General features: G+C 39.4%; 1 protein-coding gene across 1 annotated transcript in view; it reads left to right on the forward strand.

The window, feature by feature from the left end:
• The window catches only part of LOC150084556 (uncharacterized), an 81,204-nt gene that overhangs the window by 31,925 nt on the left and 34,774 nt on the right, over window positions 1-14,505 (forward strand). The window contains exon 4 of the mRNA XM_090376285.1: window positions 4,425-4,537. Coding sequence (XP_090232411.1) covers window positions 4,425-4,537 — 113 coding nt within the window. The remainder of the gene's footprint in view (window positions 1-4,424; window positions 4,538-14,505) is intronic.

Consider the following 14,505-nt stretch of genomic DNA (forward strand, 5'->3'; position numbering starts at 1 on the left):
ATTTGCTAAAATACCGAAGCTTTCGGAGACTGCTGTCTCCTTCTTCTTACTTATTTGGACATACCATTTTGGACTTAGAAACATTATCTTTGGACTGTGAATAATTGAACTGAGAATATTTGAACATGTGAGAATTTGAACTGCATATATTTTAACATTACCTTTGGACTATGAATCTTTATTATGGCAGTTTGCACCTCTAATAGTTATTTATCTCTCACAGACCTCTTTCTTTGTGGAAGAGGCTACTCATAAATGGATATCTACTTAGACTTGAATTTACTCATGTGAATCTCTTATACCAGTTAAGAATTGTGTTTTTCTCCTTTGGTGTGGAATCTCATTTGTGATTACTTCCTTAACTCAAACAGATTTACTTATCTGAACATACCATTTTGGAATTATGAATCCTTGGGCTGTGACTACTACTGATTTAATACAACCGTGGCTCTGGCATTTCTTGAATTCATAAATATTATTCTTTTAACAGATCTTTTACATCTATTGGTTTTTGGCACAGCAGAATGTCTACTTGGACTGTCCTGTCAGTGGCTTCTATTAAATTCTCACACCTCTGTTTAAAAAAAAAAAAAAAAAGACTGAGAGGCAAGAAGCTGTTGTTTCTTTTTCTCATACAAGGTATACATGTCCATATGGTGCGAGTGGGTTTTAAGTTTCACTAAATGAACTTGAGGGGTTTTTCGTGTTGTTGACATGGAATTATAGGAAAGAAAACTGATATAAAGGAATACTGGAATAGAATAGGTCCTTGAGGCTGTCACAGACATTCTCTCAGGTAGCCAAGCTGGGCTTGCTTCCTTGGAGTCTAAAATGCTGATGGAACTGAAACATGGGTGACAATCAAGTCAAGCGGACCTAATTTTGGTGAATTCTGGTAGGTCTGTGACAGCCAGATCCTCAGCTTGCACCTTCATGATGGTGAGACTGTTTAGCCCGGGGTATAATTCCCATGTGCAATTCCTGAAATATGGCACCTAGCACACTGCAGGTGACCCAGGTGCAAGCCAACATAAGCAGGGGTCAAGGTGTGACATCCACAGAAATGCTGTCCCTCTGTGTTACAAAGCAATACTAGGTGGTATATGACTCATCAACTGGTGCAATACCACCACTTTGCTTATTGGAGGCTTGAATTAATGAACCCACATTTAGTCTACAGAGCAAAGATCCTGCAACCCCACATCTCTTTGATCATGCAGTATGATTGATGTCTTTTGAGGTTATGATGGACATCATGGCAAGATCCAATCTTCCTTACATTTCGAGGGTATAACTTTAAAATGGTGTTCACAGGTTTGCCAATAGATACTTCTCTGGGTGCTTGTGCATATATCCTGCAACCCCACATCTCTTTGATCATGCAGTATGATTGATGTCTTTTGAGGTTATGATGGACATCATGGCAAGATCCAACCTTCCTTACATTTCGAGGGTATAACTTTAAAATGGTGTTCACAGGTTGGTCATGAGATAGTTCTCTGGGTCAACTACTGTATAATCTTGCTGCCTCTACTCTGCTAGATAGTGACTGGGGGGGGGGGAGAAAACCAAGTAGTGTGCATGCAGAGGAATTATCGAGGCCACATTATGTCATGTAGCTGGGTATATTCTTGCCATGTGTACGCCCTAACCAAAAATTTCATTACTTCATACAGTAAGCTCTCCCCACCTTTTCTTACTACTGAACACACCATAAATTGTCCAACTAATAGAAAAAAAAATTATTTGCAAAAAGAACTAAACATACCAAACGTTTCCACGTTCATTTCATAAATATACGTGGTTTCAGTTCTAATCACAATTATATCAATTTCCATTTACAGTCTGCCAAACCCCATGTACTTTTTCTGACAGAATATCAGTTATTGTTTGATTCAACCACTGCTCATCTCAGTTGTCTGAATTATTTACTGTATGATTTCTTTTGCTTCAAAGGTGGTGCTTGTGCATATGTCCGTTCTGATATTCCCTGTCAGGAACTTAGTAATTTGGAATCCCTTCTTTTCAATCTTCAATGGCTTAAAATCTCCCTGTCCTATTCTGCAACTTAATTTGTTGCTTCTATCGTTCTCCCAACTCCACTAATCACTTGGAACTCTTTGACTTCCTCTCTTTCAAACTTGACTTTCTCCAGTCCAACTTTCCTAACAGTGAGGTAATTTTCCTTGGTGATTATAATGTTCACAACTCCAGCTGGCTTCCATTTTCTGGTCACACAGACCCAGCTGGTTGAAATGTCGTCACTTTTGCAATTACTAATGGCCTCGCACAGATTGTTCATTTACATACCAGAATACCAGACAATCCTAACCACGCAGCCAACACAGTTGATCTTTTCATTGCAAACGACCCTTCTAAGTACACCTCAGATCACAACTTGGTAATGGTCTCTTCTCCAATGGAGCCTTTCTCTCATGGCCATTCTCAACTTCGTGTTGTTTGGCATTACAAGAATGCAAAATGGGATGATCTGCAAGATTTATTTTTTCTTTTCCTTGATCGAATTACTGTTTTAAATCTTCTGATGTCAACATTTGCTCAGATTGTCTATGAAATTGTTCTTGTACAAATGCAATCCTTTATTCCACACTCCATCTAAAATATTATCCTTTATCATGATTTAACATCATTTGTAGTTTATTATCTACTTCTTTTTTTTTTTCCAGGGTAACAAAAGCCTTTGGCCTCTTTGCACTATATGGCAAATACTATTGCAATAATATGTGGCATATAAATTTCTTAGAACAACATCCTTAAATCTTCCAATTACCTTTTGTAAGCTGATTGTCAATGGAAGATAAATTAGAAGCATGATTATAATTTATTCATAGGCAATTCTGTAGCTGCCCAGATCATGAGCAGAATTTATTCCTTTTTTTCAGTGAGGAAATATTTTATCGGTGCATGTGTGACTACCTTGTGCATAAGTTCTCACTTAAAAATGTTCTTATTTCATCAAGTGGTATTGCATTATTTTCAATCTTTCAGATATCACAATTTTCACCAGGAAAAAGCAGGAAATATTTTTTTCAAGATTTCAGCCTCGAAATATCTAATTACATTGACAGTATATATAAATTAAGATACAGCCATAGGGGCTGTTTACTGCTACAGTATGCTTTCAAACATTAACATAGAAGTATTTTTCTGTCTTTGATTGTCTGTCAGATGCTACCAATTGATTATTATTGCTTCTAGAAACTACTGTTGCAGATTTTTTTCCCCTTTAGAAATGATCAGTCAAAGTTCTTTTCATAATAAGTGGCTGTACTGTAAGAAACATTTCCAGTTTCATCTGAGATTTGTACTCTTTTTTTTTTCATCCTGCTGAATATCCATTCATGCTCAGCACTGCTATGAGGAGCTATTAAAATGGCAGGCAAGACTTTAAATGATTTTTCTTATATTTTAAGTTCCCTTCTGCACCTGTCAATTCACCAAACAAGGACCACAGTACATCAATTCTTTGTTTCATATAATATCTTCTAGTAGTTCTGCACAATGAAACTGAGGCGCCTCCGTAGCCAGGTGGGAAGGAGCAGCAGTGCCTAACACACGCTTCTTGATTAGACCAGGGTTCGAGCCCGTCACCACCAAATATGGAGGATGCGGGAAGGTCAGGGAATGACCACCGCATATCCCGGAGCAATATGGCCTTAGTTGCTAATGCTCCTAAAAATCCAAATAACAATAACAATAACAATAGCACAATGAAACTGAAAAAAAAATAGATGAAACAATAGATTTTTTGTAAAAAAAAGAAAACATCTGATGCTTCATCTATTCCTTTATCTTTAATAACAGAGAAATACTAGGAAGTTGTCCACAAAAAATTTTAAATTTGATTTTTGTAATACAGATTTAACTTTTATTATCCTTATTTCAATCCTTGTTTTTTTTTTTTTAAGTAGCTAGCATTAACAACTCAGGTTTTGTTTAGTGTATCATTATTGCTACTGGTTTTCAGGTAGTTGTTCCATGTTTTAGTTGCACTTATTATTAAAAGGTTAGGATAGTTTGAATATGTGTTTTGTTTATGAAAGAAGATCTCATTACTTTGAAGTTGTTTTGTGTAAGTTATCATAGTGCATTATAGTAAACTTCAACTACATCATGGAACATGAAGATTTTGCACTATTCATATTGATGTAAATTTGGGAAAAAGGCTACTATACGGTTTGTTAAGGATTAGAGATGTGGTTATTTTACTTGATTCCCTGCCTTCCATGTATTTTGACAGGATTATGCAATAATTAGAAATTTAAATTTATTTATAAGTTTTTTTTAAGCCTTTGGTTTTGAGAATTTGAAATTCTTAGAACCAAATGAAGTGAAACTGAAACATGCCAAAATTTATGCAGTTAACTTTATGGACACATATAACTGTTGTATATTTTTTGCAGAGAACAAAGTGTCAGGTAGAAAAACACAGTTACTTCATCTTATTTCTGAAATGAATTGTAAATACAAAGGTGATACATTTGATGGCCTAGCAATTAAAAATAAGCTCCCTCATGTAAGTAGAAATATTATTTTCATGCATGGGTATTATATAAAATAATTTTTTTTAAAAAAACATTTAAAAAGTGTTATGTAATGAAGTTATGATTTTACGCAAAGGTATCAAACTCAGAAGGGCTCACAACTATGCTGATATGCACACAGTATAACCACTGTCAACACTGAAAGGAGTTTACTATGTTTTCACATACTGAACATTACACAATAATGCACCGTTTTCCTGACTAGCACAGATTAACATATATATGTGCAATTTGTGAAGATTTATGAATCATTACTTAGGTTTAAATAACGTTTTAAGTATCATCATATATCCTCTTTGCATTGAAATTGTAGAAGTGTAAACACTAGCGATAAAACAACGTTTGAGGGCCATGTGGTCATCATTCCTTGATTTAAAATAAAAATAAATATTAAAATTTGACTTAGATTAAGTATTGATAAAATGATTTTTTCTTATTTTATTATATGATGAATTTAACACTGGTAGAGTGTTGAGGTAAGTGCAATGGGATAATAATTGGAATGATTGAGCTTGTTGCCTTTTTCAGGAATTATCTAAATAGAAGCAAATTTTCATGAAAAAGGGAAAATATAACACAAATGAGAGTTAATTTGGAGCAGAGGTTTTAAGAACAGGAAGAAAGAATAACATAAGGACATGAAAACTTTGTGGTATTTTGATTGTGATTATATTTTTGAAATTTCTTTGTCAGAAAACCAAAAGAAGCATTAAGTTGAATAGGAAAGAACTTGCTGAGATCACCACTGAATGAGTTAGGGAAAAAATAAGATGCTAATAAGCAGTGACTAGGAGCAGGGTAGTGTTTAGATGCTCATAAGATGAATTCCCAGAACTTTTTTTTTAATTTTGATTATGTTTTAAACCCCTTAAGAACATAATTTTGGTACTAAAAGATGCAGATAATTATAAGGGATTCAAAGCTGCAAAGGCCCAGAAAATTTAATGTTTGTGTAATTATAAGTTATTCAAATTAATATTATTTACTACTTATAGGCATGGTCACCTGCATTACAAGAATTAGTAATTAGGAGAACATTAGCTGCAGGGAAAAAAGCTGTAAAATCTAGGAGACTGCTACTGAAAGTGACCTTGAGGTTATTCAAAAGTGATATGAGAGGTAACTGTTTGTGTGTGGGGGGGGGGAAAGAGAGAACTTTCAGACCATTCACAGTCCTTGAGAGGTTACATTTAACTAAAATGGCAAACTCAAAGAACGTAAGTACTCAAAAGGAAAGTAAAAAAAAAAAAAAAAAAAAGTGATGAAAATTTTGAGCCCCCTCATACAATGCTTGTGTCCATCTCACAAAATCCCATCAGACTAAATATGTGACACGCACACACAGAGCTCACAAGACATTACAGATGTCACTAGCATGAAAAACACTGCAAATTGTATACAGTTTTAAACAGAAAATGAAAGTACATTTGTTGTGAAAATCACAAACTGAGTACTCTGAATTGAATGTGGGGAGGATTTCCTCCCCTAGATGAAAGGGATAAGGAAGTACAAATTGGTGGCACAAGTGAAGTAATTAGTTAACCACCTTACAGAAACACCCAAATTGATAAATAAACTTTCACCATACAATACAACCCTCAATGTGGGCACCTGTACTTGGTGAGGGGACCTACCCAGTGATTTTGCTGGCCTTCCAGATTAGCATCACTGGGATCTAATGCCCATACCTTGGTTCCAGGGTTACATCATTGGAATCCGGCGTGTGCAGCCATGTGCTGTGACCCATGGAAACTTGAAAAGGGGGGATCCTGGTGGGTGAGGAGCCCAGCCCTAATACACCACTTTGGCCCCTGCTTTGACAAGATGGGAGGTCCCGGACTGGCACAACTGGGATCAATTGGCAGGTGGTTCTTATTTGTAGGGTCAACTGGGTTCCAATAAGTCTTCTTCTCTTTTTTTCTGGGATGGGGTAAAGGCTTATTGGGAAAGTGGGTATGAAGCTCTTAAGTGAATTCATCTCCCAATTCACGTACACAATACCTGCAAGTTCCTGAATGGGCATCCTCTCGTAGGGCTCCATGGTGGGTACTTAGGGCATCTGAAATTTTTATCTTACTCTCATGTGTAATTTAAATCCCTCTTTTTCTTCTGGGGCCCCAACAAGGCCCCTACCTAACTGATCCAATGACACTGATAATACCAACTCAAAAATATGAAGAACTGAGGAAGACAACCATCAGTGACACCGCTTTTCCTCATTCTGCATTGCACTGGTGAGCAGTCACTTGGGGAAAGGTCACCCTTCTTCATCCAGAAAGGGTTAGAAGGGTTGGCAGGATCTCCAAAATCCATCAAAAGGCTGTGTTCTGGAGACATTTTGGTTGAGGCTGCAAGGGACGCCTCCCGTAGCCAGGTGGGAAGGAGCAGCAGTGTGTAGCACACGCTTCTTGATTTAACCAGGGTTCGAGCCCGTCACCACTAAATACGGAGGATGCGGAAAGGTCAGGGAATGGCCACCGCATATCACGGAGCAATATGGCCTTAGTTGCTAATGCTCCTAAAAACCAAATCACAAACAAACGAGGCTGCAAGCCTAAAACAATCACAGCAACTTCTGAAAGCCACAACGATAGGAGGAATACCCATTGTTGTTACCCCCATAAAACTCTGAACTCTTCACACGGTGTCATATCAGAGTGGGATCTTCTTCATGTCTCTGAAGATGAGATCTGCTCTGAATTGAGAGACCAAGGAGTGACAGCTGTCAAGAGAATATTGATGCGAAAGGATGGGAATCTTGCCCCTACCCAAGTTCTCATCTTAACATTCAACATCCCAAGGCCTCCAACTTCCATAAAGCAGGCTATTTAAACTGCCCAGCTAGGATCTACACCCTGAACCCACTGAGGTGTTTTAAATGCCAAAAGTATGGACACTCTCAAACAGCTTGTTGTGGCTCCCCTGCCTCTGCTCGCTGTGGTGCTAAAGATCATGAGAGCAAGGAATGTTTAGCTTCTAAGCCAAATTATACTAACTGCCAAGGAGAGCACCACAGCGAGCTGAATACTCTTGAGCATGCCAATGGTGGAAGGACAAAAAAGAAATTAAAAAAATAAAAAACAGGCCAGAAAATGCATCCAACCAATAAACAGTGCCAAGCCCTCATATGCCCAGTAAGCTTTCTCCTATATCCATACCTTTTAGTGCTCCACCACTTCCAAAACACAGTACTAAAGATATTCCAAAGAAATTGGAATGGCCACTTATAATCCAAGAAACAATGGATGCAGAAGATAAGGAGGTACAGCATGAATCAGCCATGTAACTCTTTGTGGAAGAAGAAGAAATGGATACGGGCGAACGCCCAATCTTTCCAAAGAAGGAAAAATCCAGGACTGAGAAAACAAAGCCCTCAGCCCTTCGGAAGCCACCAGACAGACCCAACAAATCTAAACGATGGGTACGTTTAAATTTCTACAGTGGAATTGCCAAGGATTCCATAGAAATAGTGATGACATTAAGGCTCTCCTGAGTAAGCATGAGCCAACTTGCTTTTGCTTAGATGTATTTTAAGGTGTAACTGTTCAGTTATAGAGCTGATGATGTACCTGCCCACGGAAGGTTTGCCATCCTTGTGGGTAACCTACCATCCCCCCTTTAAAGCTATGCCACTTACCACCAACCTAGAGGCTGTAGCAGTTTGTCTTACAGAAGGCTTCCTCTTAACTATATGCTCCATCTATTTACCACCTGGGAATAACATCCCCAGACAGACCTTGATGATCCCATTAAGCAATTGCCACCCCTTTTCCATTATTAGGGGATTTCAATGGACATAATATTCTGGGGTAGTTCTGACATCAACAGAAGGGGTCAGATTATTGAGCGATTGCTTGAAAACAATGATCTGGCTCTTCTAAATGTGGGATCTAAAACATTTTCCCACATGGCTACCCATACATTTACTGCCATTGATCTTTCCATATGTTCTGCTTCCCTCTGCCTGTGTGTGTACATGGGAAGTTGAAGAAAACCTTTATGGCAGTAATCTCTTCCCCACATTATCCTAGGCGCCTCCGTAGCCAGGTGGGAAGGAGCAGCAGTGCGTAGCACACGCTTCTTGATTAGACCGGGGTTCGAGCCCGTCACCACCAAATACGGAGGATGCGGAAAGGTCAAGGGAATGACCACCGCATATCCTGGAGCAATATGGTCTTAGTTGCTAATGCTCCTAAAAAAAAAAAAAAACCAAAAAAAAACCACATTATCCGCCATTTTTAATGGGAGACAATGCCACTCGTCTAGAATATCATAGTGAAAGTTTGATGACGCTGACTGGAATGCTTTTAGACATTTGGCAACATTTAATATCACCACAGCCAGCCAGGAGCCAATTAATGAGGCAGTAAAGCATATCACAAAGCATATCGTCCAAGCAGTGGCAGTTGCAATTTCAAGGACATCAACCCGGTTTCCACATTTTCCAAAACCATGGTGGAATGAAGAATGTACAGCAGCTAGAAAGGCTCAAAACAAAGCATAGAGAATATTTCATCATTACCCCATCACAGATAATTTAATAGCCTTTAAACATGCCCGTGCCAAAGCACGTTACATCAGATGTCAGAGCCAAAAGAAACCTTGGATCCAATTTGCATCCTCCCTCACACGGGCTGCCAATCCCAAAGTCATCTGGGACAAAGTTTGGAAAATGAAGGTCAAATACATGTCACATCCTTTATCGATCCTTGAGCATAATGGATGTACAATTGCAGGCCTAACTACAATTGCAAACACTCTTTGGGAGACATTTGCTAAAGTGTCTTCAGAAACGTCGTACCACCCAGAGTTCCTGGCCCTCAAACAAAGATCAGAAAAATAGCAACTAAAGCTGTCTTCAAACAGCTGCGAGGATTACAATCACCCTTTTACATAGTGGAAGCTGAAAGTGGCACTCTATATCCAAGGCAAGTGCCGCTGGGCCAGACAACATCCATTATGAGATGACTAAACATCTTTAATCAGAATCCATGGGTCTCTTGCTCTGTCTCTGTAACAGAATTTATATTGAAGAGAAGTTTCCGGACTCATAGCAACCGTCCTTGGCTTCCCAAAACCAGGAAAGGATCCAAAAATACTGAAAAACTACCATCCTATTGCTCTGACCAGCTGCTTGTGCAAGATCCTGGAAAGAATGGTTAACGCTTGCCTTATTGGTATTTAGAAGTGGACAACCTCCTTTCCAGGACACAGTGTAGCTTCCGAAGGAATAGGTCAACACTTGACCATTTAATCCGGCTGGAAACATCTATTCGGGATGCTTTCCTGAAACACGAGCACCGTGTATCAGTTTTCTTTGATATGGAAAAAGCATATGACATGACTTGGAGATACGGAATTTTAAAAGATAATAATAAATAAATTTTCCGTTTATACTCCGGGACGACTGAACGGTCAGAGGAGTTTACAAGATACACAGAATACAAGAAACAGCACCATACTTATGCACCCGCGCGCCTGATCACTAGGCTCCGGCAGCCTATATAGCTTCAGTCTTAGGGGACACATTGCCATCTTTATTAAAAATTTTCTTTCAAACTGGTCTTTCCAAGATCTTGTAGGATCTATCCTCTCAGCCATTTTGCCAAGAAGAGGGTGTTCCGTTCCACAAGGATCTGTCCTAAGTGTTATGCTTTTTGCCATCAAAGTTAACTCTATTACTGAACAACTTCCTCCAACCATAAACAGTGCCCTCTTTGTAGACAACTTTAGCATCTTTTTGCAGTCATGCAATATAAGGGTCATTGAAAGACAATTGCAGCATGCCATTGACACATCAACATATGGGCAATGGCTAATGGTTTCAGGTTCTCGCCTCAGAAGACTGTTGGTGTACACTTTTGTTGCAAATGGAACCTTCACCCTGAACCAGAACTCAAGCTCAGACAACATATTGTTCCAGTAGCATCCGAGACAAAGTTCTTGGCTCATATTTGATAATAAGTTGACGTTTCTACCACATATTCGTCAACTGTGGATAAAGTGCACAAGAGGTTTGAACCTTCTACGTGCAATCTCCTCCAATAAATGGGGAGCAGACCGCTGCACCCTATTCCACCTATATCATGCACTAGTCCATTCTAAATTAGATTATGGGTCCCAAATGTATGCATCAGCAAGAAACAGCATACTACGATGGCTAGACCCAGTTCATCATCAAGCCATCTGCTCTGCTACTGGAGCTTTTAGAACATCCCCTGTCCAGAGTTTATAGCATTAGCATTAGCATTAGTAGAGGCATTTGATGCAAGAAAGCAAGCTTATGCAGCATCAGCCAATAAAAAAAAAAAAAAAAAAAAAAAAACACTTCCACTTCACCCCTCTGTTCGTTCAAAATACCTGTCCAGCTGAGCCTTAAACTTATTTAGGCTATCAACCTCCACCACAAGGGATGGAAGTCTGTTCCACCAACCAACCACCCGCTGGCTAAAGGCAAATTTCCGCACGTCTATCCTACATCTGTCTTTCCTCAATTTGAATTTATGCCCTCTCAGGTGATTTTTCTGAGCTAGAGGAAGAATCCCATCAGCATTGAGCATGCTTAAACCATTCAAGGCTTTATACACCTCTATCAGATCACCTCGCTGGTGCCTAGTCTCCAGACACTGTAATTTGCAAAACTTAAGCCTTTCTTCGTAAGAGCACCCCTTTGTTCCATTCACTAATCTTGTTGCCCTTCTCTGTACTCGTTCCAGCAGCTCTACATCCTTCTTGAAATGAGGCCTCCAGACCTGTATACAGTACTCTAGGTGTGGCCTGACCATCGCCTTATACAATGGAATAATCACCTCCTTATCCCTGCTGGAAAAATTCCTGTATATCATTGACAATACTCCATGAGCTACTCTTGCAGCCCGTCTGCACTGCTCAGAGAACTTCATATCTGCCTGCACAACCACCCCCAAGTCCCTTTCATTCTCTACCACTGTCAGTGTTGTACCACAGAGTTGATACGTTGCTCTGGGGTTGCTGTTTCCCATGTGTAGTACTTTACATTTGTCAATGTTAAACTTCATTTGCCACCTCTCAGCCCATCTGCTCAACCTTTCCAGATCCTGTTGCAGCAGCATAGTGTCAGTAGTGTCCTTGACAACCCTGCCAACCGTTGCTATATGTTGAAGTAGGTAATGATAATCATTACCTTATCAATTTAAAAAATAAGGTAACGAACGTCACTAAACTTATTTAATCTATTTGTAAAGTACAAATTAATACTTTAACTAATCAAAAATATGATAAAATTTCAAGGAACACTTATCCGTTTGCAGCAGCTGCAGAAGTCTATTTTAACCAGTTTACTGGCAAATTTTCTGGTTCTTTTTCACCTAGCATTGTTGTTCCCCTACAACATCCTTAAAGAGCAACATTTCACCTAGCATTGTTGTTCCCCTACAACACCCTTAAAGAGCAACATTTCACCTAGCATTGTTGTTCTCTTAGGGTCTTGTAGGGGAAAAAACTCTTCTGACTGTATTCCATAGATAATCTTTTTCTGGTGACAGTCTGATGACATATCTGTTTTACTACTTTTTGTTCATAGATGCCCAAAATAATAAAGTACACTTGAAATAATATGAATATGCCAAATTGAAGGTTATTCAAAAATATTCCATAGTAGTAATTTAAAACAGATGTAAGATGTAAGCTGGTTTTTTAAAATTGCCTCTAATATCCTCAAATGATCAGAACTACCTTATGTAAACGGCCTCCGTAGCTGAGTGGTCAGGAGCGCGAGTGCAATAGCACATGCTCTTTGAGTAGACTGGGGTTCAAGCCCCTGACTGCTAAATACGGTCGATCTGCCAACCTGCACTGGACCAGCGTGGAAGATTATGGTCCATATCCCTCAGCATGAATTGTTGAGGAGGCTTCTATCCTGCAGTGGGTTGATAATGGCTGCAGTTTACCTTTTTTTTTTTTACCCTATATATGCAATGGCCTGACGTAGCCGAGTGGTAAGGAGCAGGAGTGCAGTAGCACACGCTTCTTAAGTAGACCGGGGTTCAAGCCCCTGACTGCTAAATATGGTTGATCTGCCAACTCACACTGGACCAGCATGGCAGATTATGGTCCATTTCCCTCAACATGAATTGCTGAGGAGACTTCCATCCTTCAGTGGGTTGATAATGGCTGCAGTTTACCTTTTTTATCCTATGTACTTTTGCTCCTTACCTGGCACTGACTTTACCACTCATGCTGAGTAGTTATCTAATTTTCATTCTTTACAATATTGATGTGTTGCTCCCTGTGGTTACTTATGCAACTAATGACTTAATTTGCTTGAAAAATTAAAAAAGGAAAAAAGTTTAAAACACACGGGTGCAAGCCTTTTTTTTTTTTTTTTTTTTAATTGATGACTTACACCACTGATTCCTGCTGGCTGGTGTGGCCAACAGAGAGAGAGACTTCATTGACATTTGCAGGTGTGATCCCTACTGTCACTTAACTGGAAATGAACCTCACTGGTTCACAAGGTGTTTTCTGTCCACATGCTATTGACCACCATCCTTGCTAGAAACCATAAAGTGAAGTCATTACATTGATGTGGATCACCAATGTAATGACACATTATAGGCACCGATGAATTATTAGCATTAGTAGAGGCATATGATGCAAGAAAGCAAGCTTATGCAGCAACAGCAAAAAAAAAAAAAAAAAAAACAACTCCCATTTCACCCCTCCATTCATTTGAAATACCTGTCCAGCTGAGCCTTAAAATTACTTAGGCTATCAACTTCCACAACAAGGGATGGAAGTCTGTTCCACCAACCAACTACCCCCTGGCTAAAGGCAAATATCCACACATCTATCCTACATCTGTCTTTCCTCAATTTGAATTTTTACCCTCTCAGGTGATTATTCTGAGCAAGAGGAAGAATCCCATCAGCATTGAGCATGCTCAAACCATTCAAGGCTTTATACACCTCTATCAGATCACCTCGCAGGTGCTTAGTCTCCAGACAATGTAATTTGCAAAACTTAAGCCTTTCTTCGTAAGAGCAACCCTTTGTTCCATTCACTAATCTTGTTGTCCTTCTCTGTACTCGTTCCAGCAGCTCTACATCCTTCTTGAAATGAGGCCTCTAGACCTGTATACAGTACTCAAGGTGTGGCCTGACCATTGCCTTATAGAAGGGAATAATCACCTCCTTATCCCTGATAGAAAAATTCCCGTATGTCATTGACAATACACCAGGAGCTACTCTTGCAGCCCGTCTGCACTCTCAGAAAACTTTATATCTGCCTGCACAATTACCCCCAGGCACCTTTTCATTCTCTACCACTGTCAGTGTAGTACCACAGAGTTGATACGTTACTTTGGGGTTACTGTTTCCCATATGTAGTACTTTACATTTGTCAATGTTAAACTTCATTTGCCACCTCTCAGCCGATCTGCTCAACCTTTCCAGATCCTGTTGCAGCAGCATAGCATCAGTAGTGTTCTTAACAACCCTGCCAACCTTTGTATCATCTGCAAACTTGGACATTAAGCTTGATATACCATCATCAGTATCATTTATAAATACAGAAAACAACAATGGACCCAACCCTGAACCCTGAGGGACTCCACTAATAACATTAGTCCACGATGAGCAGTGTCTATAGTAGCAATTTGCCTCCAATGCCACACTGCTCCAATTTGTGCAGCAGTCTTCCATGTGCAACAGTATCAAAAGCCTTTCTAAGATCCAAATATCTAATTTTAAAATTATTCCCTGCATCCAGTTCTTTTGTGACTGCATCATAGTATCCAATCAAATTGGTCAGGCAAGTATGATAGGCAGCTCACCTCCCCGTGCACCTCACCTCCCAACAAGCCTTAACAAAACCACGCTGTATCCAAGCTATAACTGAAGTCTTGTCTAGATGATCCTGCAGTGCTTCTTTAACCAGTGCTCCATTAATTTTCCTACAGAAG

This window comes from Mastigoproctus giganteus, chromosome 6 (assembly GCF_048544385.1).
Source record: "Mastigoproctus giganteus isolate SK-2022 chromosome 6, ASM4854438v1, whole genome shotgun sequence".
NCBI lineage: Eukaryota > Metazoa > Arthropoda > Arachnida > Uropygi > Thelyphonidae > Mastigoproctus > Mastigoproctus giganteus.